At 31.7% G+C, this 12,422-nt stretch overlaps 1 protein-coding gene across 3 annotated transcripts; it reads left to right on the plus strand.

Moving 5' to 3' along the window:
- The first annotated feature begins 1,021 nt into the window (after positions 1–1,021).
- LOC108763500 (diphthine--ammonia ligase) lies at positions 1,022–12,071 on the plus strand. 3 transcript variants are annotated; one of them, XM_018511180.1, is made up of 13 exons: positions 1,022–1,140; positions 2,035–2,232; positions 2,403–2,587; positions 2,688–2,761; positions 2,849–3,029; positions 4,760–4,851; positions 4,926–5,016; positions 5,091–5,268; positions 5,939–6,106; positions 6,247–6,548; positions 9,139–9,460; positions 9,643–9,744; positions 10,059–10,363. In XM_018511180.1, exons 2-13 carry the CDS (start codon positions 2,118–2,120, stop codon positions 10,361–10,363), a joined length of 2,115 nt encoding a protein of 704 aa, XP_018366682.1. In that variant the 5' UTR covers positions 1,022–1,140; positions 2,035–2,117. The 3 variants fall into 3 exon arrangements, with proteins under 3 accessions (XP_018366682.1, XP_018366683.1, XP_018366684.1); XM_018511181.1 differs by lacking the exon at positions 1,022–1,140 and having other exon boundaries at positions 2,118–2,232; positions 10,059–12,071; XM_018511182.1 differs by lacking the exon at positions 1,022–1,140 and having other exon boundaries at positions 2,156–2,232; positions 2,371–2,587; positions 10,059–12,071.
- The last annotated feature ends 351 nt before the right edge of the window (positions 12,072–12,422 follow it).

Consider the following 12,422-nt stretch of genomic DNA (forward strand, 5'->3'; position numbering starts at 1 on the left):
ATGTAAAAAATATATAACATCTCAGCAAGAATTAATAATAATAATCGTCGAATCGATGTCTAATTGATATATATTAACATGATATGTATATCAATTCGATAAGTCACTCATTGACATACTTTTAATAACATAATTTTATAGCGAAAAATGAGAATCTTGCACAAAGTTTTTACACAAAAAGATGCGATTGTCACTGTAATTTCGTGATAAGACTTTAAATCTAGTATATCCATGCAATCGTTTTATCGTGTCGCATTGGGAATCGACTTTATAAACAGCAATCATTAAAAAAAGATTTGCTTTCCTCGAAGATGCATTAGGTTATATCACAACTTAGAATGTTCCGAAAACAAGATAAGTAATCCCTTTGTACATAATTGGAGTTCGTCATATCTTGATATGACTTATCGGAAATACTTCAACAATCCGTGTATATCAGAATGTGTGTTTTCGATAAAAATAAAAAAAAGACAAAAGCCAAGAATTTCTAAAATATAAAAATTTATTAACCCTTTTATAATTTCATATCTACAAATATTACTTTATAAATTTATTTTTAAAATGTATTTTTATTTTCTATTTCTAAACAACAAAAAAGGCTTTTTGTAAGAATAATTATTTGTATAGAATCATCGACAGTAAAATATTTTGTTTTTTTCTATGAATGTTACAATATGTTGAAATAATGAAAGTGAGCATATATGCACACAAAATTAACGGATGTAGCAACTGTGGCATAGCGACGCCTTCGATGTGTCGATGATGTCACGCGACGTGTACGATCGCGCGACTGTTCACCCGTGAGTCTCTCGATACCGTGGTCATTTTCGTCGATATATTTTCGTACCTTCAGCAAACGCGACATATCTGACATGCGGAACAACATTATTTTATCACTGGCGAGGAAAAGGCGAGTCGATTGCAACGATTTTTGCCCATTTAATTGGTGCAATTCCGCAATATCCGGAATAACCTCAATCTCTCGACGCTCTTAAGTAGAACGCTGCCTCGCCGCGGCGCCACTGTCGTTACCGTCGCTGCTGTTGTCACATTCCTCTCCTATCGTCCATAGCCCCCATTCACAGTCTCCTATGGGCTGCCGACAGTATCAGTGTGAGAGGTTTTCGTCACCCATTTAACGTAAATATCACATTTACCGGAGGACTTCGAACCAATTTCGTCGCATGTTCCGCCGTGATCGTCGAACTCGCGCTTGCCCGCGTGACTCGCCATCCACTGTCACTTTGCCGTTCGTTCTCGCCTCGTGCATATCCGTTTCCACGATAACCAAAAAGCCCCGTCCTGCGGGCAGGCACGGCTTTCGCTGTAAATCGCGTGATAAATCCGTGCTTTATCGCGATATCTTCCTCGCGATCGTTTACCGATTTCACATCCGGTGTTGATGGAAGATACTTGGAATCTTCAGCGTTCCCCGCGGCTCGTGCCGTTCACTATAAATCCTGTTGCTTGTGTTAGCTGATTATTTTATATATATATATATAATCCATTCATAAACTATACCGATGCGCGGCAGCTTCTGTGTCTCGTCGCTCTCAATTGTCCCTAATAAACGGTTCATTAATTGTTTATTACTATCAAATATCTTATTATTGTATTGTAAAGTCTTGCTGTATATTTGTCCTACATGATTACATAAATTGTAAATATGTTGATATATGCACTGCATGGAGTATATATGCGTTTAATATTATAGTTTCTGTTTATTTAATATACTTTTATCAAATTATTGTATAATAAAATAATTTGGTACACGAAGAATGTAACAGATTGGAAATGTAAATTCTAATTTTATTTGATTTTTTGATCATTTTTTTCTATACTTTTCAAATGTGATTTATATTTCTATATGGCATTCTTATTATTGTAATTAATTAAATATTGGTAGATTTAATTGTGCTGTTTCCATATATTTCCAAAATTTTTGTAGTTCCTAAAATATATAAATATAATGGCTATTTATATATGTATATACATACATATATAATATATATCTTCATTTTATTTTTATTACAGATGATTGTCTAAACAAATAAAACAGCTCTAATTTTAGTTGTAACAGTTTCTTAAGAAATCTAAGCACAATCAACGAAAGAAAGATGAAGGTTGTGGCATTGATCAGTGGTGGCAAAGATTCTTGCTTTAATATGATGCAGTGTGTAGCAGCTGGTCACGAGATCGTAGCTGTAGCTAATTTGTATCCTGTTGAAAAAGGTATTAAAACAAATAATGTATTTTGTAGAACATATAATTATATATTGCTAATAGATACATAAATTTCAATTGCATTTAATTTATATTTATTTAATTTAATTTTTATATTATAAATATTATAATTTATAATTTATGCAGATGTAACATAGGAGTTAACGCACTGCTTCTAGATGATCTGGATTCATTTATGTTCCAAACGGTAGGACATCAAGGTGTTAAGTACATTGCTCAAGCTATAGGCTTGCCTATATATCGTTATCCAACGTTTGGCAAAGCAAACGTGCAAGAGAAATATTATTATCCTACAGAAAGTGATGAAGTTGAAGATCTTTTTAAGCTTTTGAGTACAGTAAAGGTAAATTAACTTCTATATTTTGTCAGCTATATACATGTGACATCAATCTCTGTATCAATTCCAATAATTATACATATTTTTCCAAAATATATTTTTTTAGGAACATGAAAATATAGAGGCTGTGTCAAGCGGTGCTATTCTTAGTGATTATCAACGAATTCGTGTGGAAAATGTGTAATTATTATTTATTTCTTCTATTTGAATCTGTAATATTATATGGTTGCTGCTATTAATTTTTTTTTAAATATATTTTTCTTGTAGATGCAATCGTTTAGGTCTTATTTCCTTGTCGTATTTATGGAGACGGGACCAGGATGAGCTGTTAAATGAAATGATACAGAGTTCTGTTAACGCAATATTGATTAAAGTTGCGGCTTTAGGCCTTGAAATCAAACATTTGGGCAAATCTATATGTGAAATGCAACCTCACCTCATTAAAATAGTAAGTCAAGTTGTTTCTTATTTAATCAAATATGACATGAGTGTTTTTGTTAATATTTTTTATAATTGTGTCGATAATGTTCAGGATATCCCCTAATTATTGACAAAGCATTCGTGTTCAGGTAGAGCGGACTAAACTAATGAATTCGATCATTTGCATTCCACTAGATTAATGCATACTAAAAGCTGCTATACATGAAATAAGTAAAGTTAAATGTAAAAACAGGGTTGGGGGTAAGTTAACTTTTTTTTTTAACTAAGTTAAGTTACCAGCTTTGAAAATTTAACTTAGTTAAGATAAAAGTTAATCCATAGTGATATTAATTGAATTAAAAGTTAAATTAAAAAAAGTAATTAAAAAATTAAAAGTTAAATTTGTTTTATTTCATAATTTCAAGTTAATTTTTCTTTTAACTAAATTAAAAAACTAAGTTTAAAAATTTAACTTTTTTAACTAACAAGAGACTCACTTATGTATTTCATGGATTTTGATCAGCTTTTGCGTGATTATTCTGAGACATCAAAAAATAATCCCTATGACGCAGTAAATTGCATTTCTGCGTATTTAAAAAAAAAAAGTGATTTCAGGTCATAACGACGGATCGCTTTCAAATCTCTTTATTCTTTGCTTAAACGTAAAAGAAATATTTGGATTTATTTAAAATTAGAAAAACGTATCTTCAACGGACACGAATGTATAAGCATATAATCCAAGTAGGGATCCGTATAACGCCAACTATCCAACCCTGATGTTAATTTTAAAAAAATCAAATTAAAAGTTAATAATTACCGGTAAAGTATAACTATGTAAAGTTAAAAAATTAAATGTCTAAAATGTAAACATTAAGTATAAGAATATTCAAGCCTATGACGGTCAAAGCTAGATCTTTTTTGCCTAAACAATTCCCAGTGAATTATCCATATCCTATATATGTACATGCATATATATCATATTTTTGTAGTTATTCAATTTTTGTAGTTATTCAATTTAACTTTATTTAGTTACTAAAATGTAACTAAATAAAGTTAAAAAATTAAAAAATTAAAACAATTAATTAACTTTTTAACTTTTTAACTTTTTAACTTAGCATTACCCAACTGTAAAAGCATATAAATGTTTACATATCCGATGATCATGTTATTTAGCAGAATATAAATGTATTATTTCTTTGATGTTGGTATTATGCCATTGCATTTAGATACTTTATATAGTAGCCTATAATATGCATCAATACAGTGTAGTGTGAGTGACCGAATTCATCGTGAATCGAAAAGTCCTATATCATTTTACAACTTCCACAATCAACCAGATAATAATTTCTAAAGATCGCTAAATAAGTACGAAATGCCAGCGCGTAGCGAGATAGCATCGCCTAATGCGGGAAGGTGTTATCTTTCACTGTTCGTGCTTTGCCAATATCGCTTGTAATAAACAACTCTGCACGCTTAGCAACGTACGAGGCTGGGTAATCGTATCTCGTCGCGTGCTTGCATTTGGCAGTAAGCCGGATGGATGCGCGATCTTCATTAATCTTGTTAACTGTTGCGAAAATTGCAAAATGATACAGGACTTCTCGACTCAATTTAATCCTTTTTAGCTACATATGAGCACTTTGTCAATAATCAGGAGATATTCTGATATCTTGATTATGGATATAATGTGTATAATGAAACCAGATTGAAAATATAGCTTCAAATTTATTTTTGATAATCTATAAATTTTATTTATAGAAAGAAAAATATGGTGTAAACATATGTGGAGAAGGAGGAGAATATGAAACTTTTACCTTGGATTGCCCCTTGTTTGCTAAAAGTATTGTAATGTAAGTATTACATGTTTACATTTATGTATTATGTACTTCTGAATAACTATACTTCATTTTTTAATTTTTTTTAGCGATGAGTATGAGAGCATTGTAAATTCGAGGGATGACGTAGCGCCTGTAGGATACCTCGGATTTACAAAGATCCATTTAGAAGATAAGGACGTAAGTTTTTGGATATCACGCTGATAATTGTAAGACACTGTCAAGTGTCATCAAAATGAAGACTTATTTTTTAGAATGGAGAATTGGAGAAATTAAGTCTATCTGAGAGACTAAAAAATGTTTTGATAAAGTCGCCACAGGATTATATTGCTGAAATTATTGGTCCTGAGCTACACGATGGTTGTAATTTATCAGAAGATGAAAATGATGAGCATGCATGTGAAAGTAATAGTTTGAAGGCATCGAACTCAGGTAGAAAACTTTGGAAAAAATATTTACTACCTGGAAAATCTGGAATCTTTTATCCCCAAAAATCACGGATTTTTATAGAATTTTATTTGAATTTAGAGAAATTTTGAGAATTTTAGTTTTAAATTTATAAGTTCTATTTTTTTATAAATTCTATTTTTATTTCTTTTTCTGATAATATAAAATGTTAACAATTAGCAGTGAATATGGCATACATGCCGTGTATATTCACGTATATTCTCGTGTGTGTCTTGCGGGTTTTTAGTAAAAAATCATGGTTAGACATCGTAGAAGACAATACTCAGCAGAATATAATAACTCGTTGATATTACATTGTAGTGTTGTTATGTCTTGCCCATAATATTTTATAGGTTTCGCAACTTTATAATTTTAGAAAATGATAGATTCAGTCAAAACTGTATCTATTAGAATCCCTGTCTTCTACCAGTTTTCAATATATTAATTTATTTATATTGCTTGCATTCCAATTCGACTTCTTTATTTCAAAGTTTCATTAAAAAATTTTCTGATCTCTTGGAATTTTGAGAAAAAAAATCTGAAAAATCCGGGAATTCTCAAAGAATTTTTTTACAAGATTTCAACAAACATCATAAAAAAGAACAGAGAAAAATGCATATAAAATATATCAAAATATATCTGTGTGAATATACAGGTCAGTTTCATCCTCCGAGCCCAATGGAGATTTTGTACGAAGATGAAGATTGTCCAGATACTCCGGTAGTTAACAGAAATCAAACAGGATGGTTCTGGTTTGGAGGTATTATAGGAAAACATCCGGATATAACACCTGCTATAGAAGAGGCACTGGAAAAACTAAGCAGTAAAATTTACATCTTAATCGCATACTTTTCGGCTTAGTAATTATTTAAATTAACAATTATTTCTTGTTCGAAATTTAATTGATAACAAAAAATCAATATTAATAAATCTTTTTTACATATAATATTTGTCTAATTATAGCTCTGATACAAAATGAAAATTTGTGCCCATCTGACATAGTCGCGATAACATTGTACATAAAAGATATGTCGAATTACAAGGCTATAAATGAAGTATACGTTTCCTGGTTGGGTAAGAGAAATCCGCCAGTTCGTGTATGTGTAGAATGTCCTTTGAACGTACATGTCGCACTTGATGCGACAGCATATAAGGAGAGCCAAGAAAGCGGCGATAAATGGGCCTGTAAGCGACACACGATGCAGGTTCAAAGTATAAGCCACTGGGCACCCGCCAATATTGGTCCTTACTCTCAGGCTGTTCGTGTAAGTAAAATTTCCAGATTCGGATTTTACATCGCATATCTTACAAGTTACTTGTTAGATATTGATCTCCACTCATAGGATATATAGAGAAAAAATAAAAAAACTTTTATTATGTAATTTAAACCCAAACTATCGATAGAGCCTACTCAGAACTTGATCGGTTCATCCGTTATTGAGGTGAGAAATCCGATAATCTCGCAACTCTTTGGTTCGCGTATAATAGATCTCGGGAATCTCATAGTATATATATAGAGGAAAGGCTCCTATTATGAGATACCGAATTCATTTTGGATAAATGCTAGAAGTATAGGCAAAATTTAAAAAAATAGATCATTTTGAAGGGAATTTAATAAACTTTAAGATAACGTTATATATAAAATTTAATTCAAATTCCATTTTTTTAAAGAAATGTAAAAAAATGAGCAAATCGCAAAGTCAAAAAATTGTGCTCCTAATATGAGATGCCCTGAGAAATCAATAGTAAAACGCAAAGTACATCAGTATTACAATTAAAAAACTATTTCATGTTTCTAAAATGCAAACAAACACAGTCAGGGTACGTGAAAAATGAGCATGCAATAGATTATATCCAGAACTCATCTTCAGGTAGTTGGAGCATCGCAGAAATAGGCACTCGACGTTCATTCCGTTATTCTTTTTATTATTGTGCAATAACATTTACTCTTTAGCAACGATGTTCACTATAACATAGGAGCATGGGTTATTTCATATTAGAAATATCCTGGGTATCTCATATTATGATTTCCACGTCTTATGGTTTTACGATCATCAAATCTAACTTCTGTAATTAAACAATTCAACATATCCCATATTTTTCTATTAGTACGATCTTACTCTATCACTACATGAAGAATTTATTGCCAAATATTTATTTATTAAATAATAAATAACAAGGTTTAAAGCCTCATCTCGATAAAACTTAAGGACATCCAAATTCTAAAATCTTTTTTTACAATAACTACAGGCATGATCTAATAATAAATTTTCTACTAAATAGTTTTCAATCCAAGAGCAATAAATTCATGATGGAACCAATAGATAGCGTTTATTAGTTTAGCAGAAACGCCGCTATCTCATATTAGGTGCTTAGCTCATAATAGGGGGCTTTCCTCTATAGGGTAACTCCGGTATATACGCCGCGCTGGAATTTACGCCGCGGAAGTCAGAAAAAAATAGAAGGAGTGTAATTTTCTCGCAACTACTCTGTTACATGTCTTTATGTTATATTAGTATTGAGTTATAATTTCAGCTTCTTACTGTTAATATTAATGAAATTATTGTGAGTTGAATCGATTTGTCACTGTGTGTGTAACAAGTAGCATCATCATAAATTATAATCTACATAAAATGATTACTGTAAGGCGTGTAAAAGACCTAGTGGTTATTTCGTGATACATACGTGTAGAAGAATAGTAAAGCATGTTGTATAGCAAAATACAAGTGCTTTGTTTTCGTATTCTTTGTTTACTTTGTTAAAATCCTTACATTTTTGCCATATATTCCACCCATTATCTATATATAACAAAAATGCAAGATTCTAAAAAGTTTAGTTTTTAATACGAAAACTAAATATTTCGGATTTCTAATATTTTTTTCATAGTAGTAGACAGTACAAAGTTTTTACTGATATAGTTCGTTTATTTTAAACATAGTAAATAATACTTAATAAATTAAGTTTTTGATAGGTGCGGCGTATATACCGGAGTTACCCTATATGTATATACCGGGTGTTTTAGACCCGTCCCACCTTTTTATCTTTGCAGTATAAGGTCCAATCGAAAAAGTGTTCAGACAAAAGTTGTAGGGTTTCTAAAGACCTATTTACTGGCGCTATGAGTTTGATCTTGGGTGGCATTGCCAAGGTCAGGTCAAGATCACATCGATTTTTTTAAATGGAATCCCCTATTTTTCATTACATTTTCTCGTAACTTACCTCGAGAGCTTTTCAAAATACTATAATAAAATATTTTTATTGAGTACTTTTCGAGTTATATAAAGCTCGAAAATTACAGTACAGTGTCCATTGGTGATCGTACCTCTTATTTTCATTTTTACGTAAAGAATTTTTAGTGCAAAAATGAAAATAAGAGGTACAACTTGCAATGACCTTGATCTTGACAAATGTTATCCAGGACATGATCCTGAACAACATTCAAGAGGTTTTAGCTGTCGGTCGGATAACTTGAGTAATTCTAATACCGGCTGTACTGTAATTTTCAAGCTTTATAACTTGAAAAATATTTAATAAAAAAATATTTTATTATAGTGTTTTAAAAAGCTCTCGAGGTAAGCTACAAGAAAATGAAATGAAAAATAGGGGATTCCATTGAAAAAAATCGATGTAATCTTGACCTGACCTTGGCGATGCCACCCAAGATCAAACTCATAGCACCAGTAAATAGGTCTTTAGAAATCCTACAACTTTTGTCTGAACACTTTCGATTGGATCTTATACTGCGAAGATAAAAGGGTGGGACGGGTGGTCTGAAACACCCGGTATAATTTGTAATCTTTTACATTAAAAAATTTAAAACAATTTGTTTGATAAAAAATGTAATTTTCTTTACAGGTAGGTGATGTTATTTTAGTTGCTGGGCAAATACCTTTGGTGCCTGGCAATATGAATCTTCTAGATATGAACATTAAACGGCAGTGTCGTTTAACGTTGAGGCACATAGACCGCATTGTTAAGGCTATGGATGCGAAACTTCGAGATATAGTACAAGGTATCTGTTTCCTGACTCATTCTAGTTACATAGCAGATGCGAGGAAGGAATGGGAAAGGAGGACTAGAAATGCTATTGTAGATTACGTTGTTGTACCAAATTTACCACGTGGTGCTCAAGTTGAGTGGTGTGTTTGGGCTCATAGGGATAATAACCGATTCGAGTGTAAGTATTCAAAGCTCATCTGACGAGGAAGGTATATTTGCTGTAAGTTGAGTAGAAAATATCTTCTTTCTTCATTTTTTGTTTTTTTTACAGCATAACTTACAGCAAATATATTTTTCTATTCTTTAATTTAAAAGTTAGCGAGAGATGTATTATTACATATATCTTATTATTTATTGCAGACGAGGAAACAGGAAAATGTGTGGCTAATTTTAGGATAGCCATCAGGCGTAGATGGAATTATGAAAATAATGTTTCGGCGATTGTATGTTACATGTCTACCGGTAAATTTCTTTTGATAACTTATTTAAAAAATATCTTTCGAACTTTCTTTCATAAATATATTTTTTTACCTATTTTAAATATGTAAAATACTGAAATTTATTGTTTAAAAATAGTAAAAATTAAAAAAAATAAAGTATATAATATTTTGATAATAGTATAATATATATATATTGTAGTAGAGTAGAATATAATAATAAATCTAAATAAATTATTGATATCAGTTACTAATTTTTTACACTTAAATCAGTTCGTGTGAATATTTAAAAATATTTTTAACAAAAGCTTTTTCTAAGTTTGATATTTTTATGGACAGGTTCATCCAATTCCACTGGTAATTTGACAACGGAGGCGAGTTTGCCATCCATGGAGCTGAATGCAAATGAATTGTCGGAAGCTTTCGATTATCTATTGTGTAAACTCAGGAAAGGCTCGCAAAGCGCAAATCCAACATGTATTTTGCGAATATTTTACAAAGTCGGCAGCTTTCTGGGCCCAAATTTCCTTCACAACGTCCTATCGAAGTTTTCTACGCAGAATTTAGTGATTACCATTATACCGGCTATTCACTTACACAATTTCAGTACTTTATTATCTATATATGGTATTAGGCACGAGTAAATACTCAAAATGATTTTTTACACTGTCAATTATTCATCGGAATTGGAGCGCACATTTAGGATAAAAGAATTGATGCTTGAAAAATAGCACGCAAGTAAGAGAGCTGTTTTGACACGAGAACACGAAAAAGAAAAAAATACGTTTAAAGTTTTTTTGTTTCATTTTATAGAATACTCATTTTATAGAATACTCACGGAGTGCAACTATAATTTGACTGATCGTGAATTACAATCGAAATTGTGTGAATCTTTGTGTATTTTTTTCAAAAGAGCACTTGTTTTATACGTCTTTTTACAGCTATTGCTTTAATTTTTTCGGCTGTTATGGGTGCTGCTCGAAGGAGAATGAAGCAGCATTGCAACGGAATCATTAAGTTTTTTGTACGTGCGCAAATAATTCTCGATGTTATTTTGCTTCACTGACGGTCCGATAGATGTATTTGAGCACTCGCGTTTCATACGCGTTACGTACGCGAGAGACATGGCTGTTGGTTCGACATTTACTGACGATGTAGTTACACCGCTGTTTCTTCTAGCCACACTTTTATGTAGTTTTCTCGCAAGTCCCATTTTCCTACGAATATTGAAGATGCATCTCGTATCTTTTTGAATATAATAATAACAACAAAAGTGCAGCTAAGAAGAAACAGACGCTATATTATCTTGTATATCGAGTACTACTAGTCAATGACGGGTCAAGTGCAATTCTGAGCTGTGAGCCCGTCCCCGTTTAGCGCATAAGTGCTCTTTAACAACGCGATTACATATTAGGTATAATAATACTCGTACGAATTGTACTGCTGATTACGCTATGAGATTTATTTTTTTCTTTTGCTCAAAGTATACGTTACTTTATGGCGTTGTAAATCATGTGCGGAATGTTAATTAACGTGTGTGATGTTTCTCTAAGCGACATTAAATCGTGCACATCCATTTTAAACTAGCACTCGACATTACTCGAATTCTAAACGAAAGGAAGGAAACGAATGATTGTTGCCGCGAGGAAGAAATTGTGGGTTATCGCTGGGTGTCTCCGGTGCGATTTGATTTATGATTGGAACGCAGAGCACATGTGAAACATACATATGTATGTATGTATGTATGTATATACATATACATATTTCACAAAGATGTTCTTCGCTGTCACTAATGCTGCCGGTATCGCTAGATAATTATATTACCGATTGATTGTGTTACCCCGAAATTATGGTGGAAAAAAACATACCATGACTAGAACATCGCAGTTTTAAAGAAACCGGGAAAAGAAATTGAAGTCGGCCAACTCGATATAACATGCTATGCAGTAGTTTTGTATTTTTCGCGCGTACGCACTGTTTAGAAATATCTTGTACAGATTGCATTGCAATACAAACTCTAAGATTATTCTGACGTAATATTATATACAAGGTTGATGCAACGATATGCCAAAGTTTATATTTTGCAACTTGCTCATTTTTTAAACAGTCGCAATTACTATCGTTATTCTGTATGTGTACATAATGCAACATAATCTAACACTTATATAAATATATTATAACTAATTTTTGACAGCGAAAAAGAGAAAGAGCGCACTGTTCAAAATGTGGATACTCTGTAATGATAAGTATGTAAAAACACATGCAAAAGAAAGGATGTTTATTCACATCTGATTTCCGCAACAGAACACTAATCCGAGGATTATGTCGTAAAAGAAAAATAAAGAGAATGATATATATTTTTAAGAAATAGCTATTTTTTTAGTTTCACATTTTATTTCTTTCCCTTCTGTTCTACATATATGTAGCGATCGACAGAAAAGACAATATTTTACAAAACTTATTAACGGTATACTGATATGGTTCTTTCTCTTCAGGAATATCCGAGTTGGTAATTTAGAAAGAAATGTTAGAGCATAAATTTATCCAATAATGATACTGTAATTTTTTCAAAAACGAAGAGAAAAATGCAGTCTTCTCTGATAGTAATATCTTGAATAGGCAAAGAGAGAGAGATGATATCGACGACAAAAAAAATGATTTAATTTTTAGTGTAATATGTTTTATATTTTCAAAAAAAAAAAA

Source organism: Trachymyrmex cornetzi, unplaced genomic scaffold (genome assembly GCF_001594075.2).
Source record: "Trachymyrmex cornetzi isolate Tcor2-1 unplaced genomic scaffold, Tcor1.1 scaffold361, whole genome shotgun sequence".
Classification (NCBI taxonomy): Eukaryota; Metazoa; Arthropoda; class Insecta; order Hymenoptera; family Formicidae; genus Trachymyrmex; species Trachymyrmex cornetzi.

Coding starts and splice junctions, on each gene's coding strand:
- LOC108763500 (XM_018511180.1), top strand. CDS start 2,118: ATGAAGGTTGTGGCATTGATCAGTGGTGGCAAAGATTCTTGCTTTAAT. Junction 2,588..2,687: donor AGCTTTTGAGTACAGTAAAG/GTAAATTAACTT, acceptor ATATTTTTTTAG/GAACATGAAAATATAGAGGC. Junction 9,745..10,058: donor TGTATGTTACATGTCTACCG/GTAAATTTCTTT, acceptor TTTTATGGACAG/GTTCATCCAATTCCACTGGT.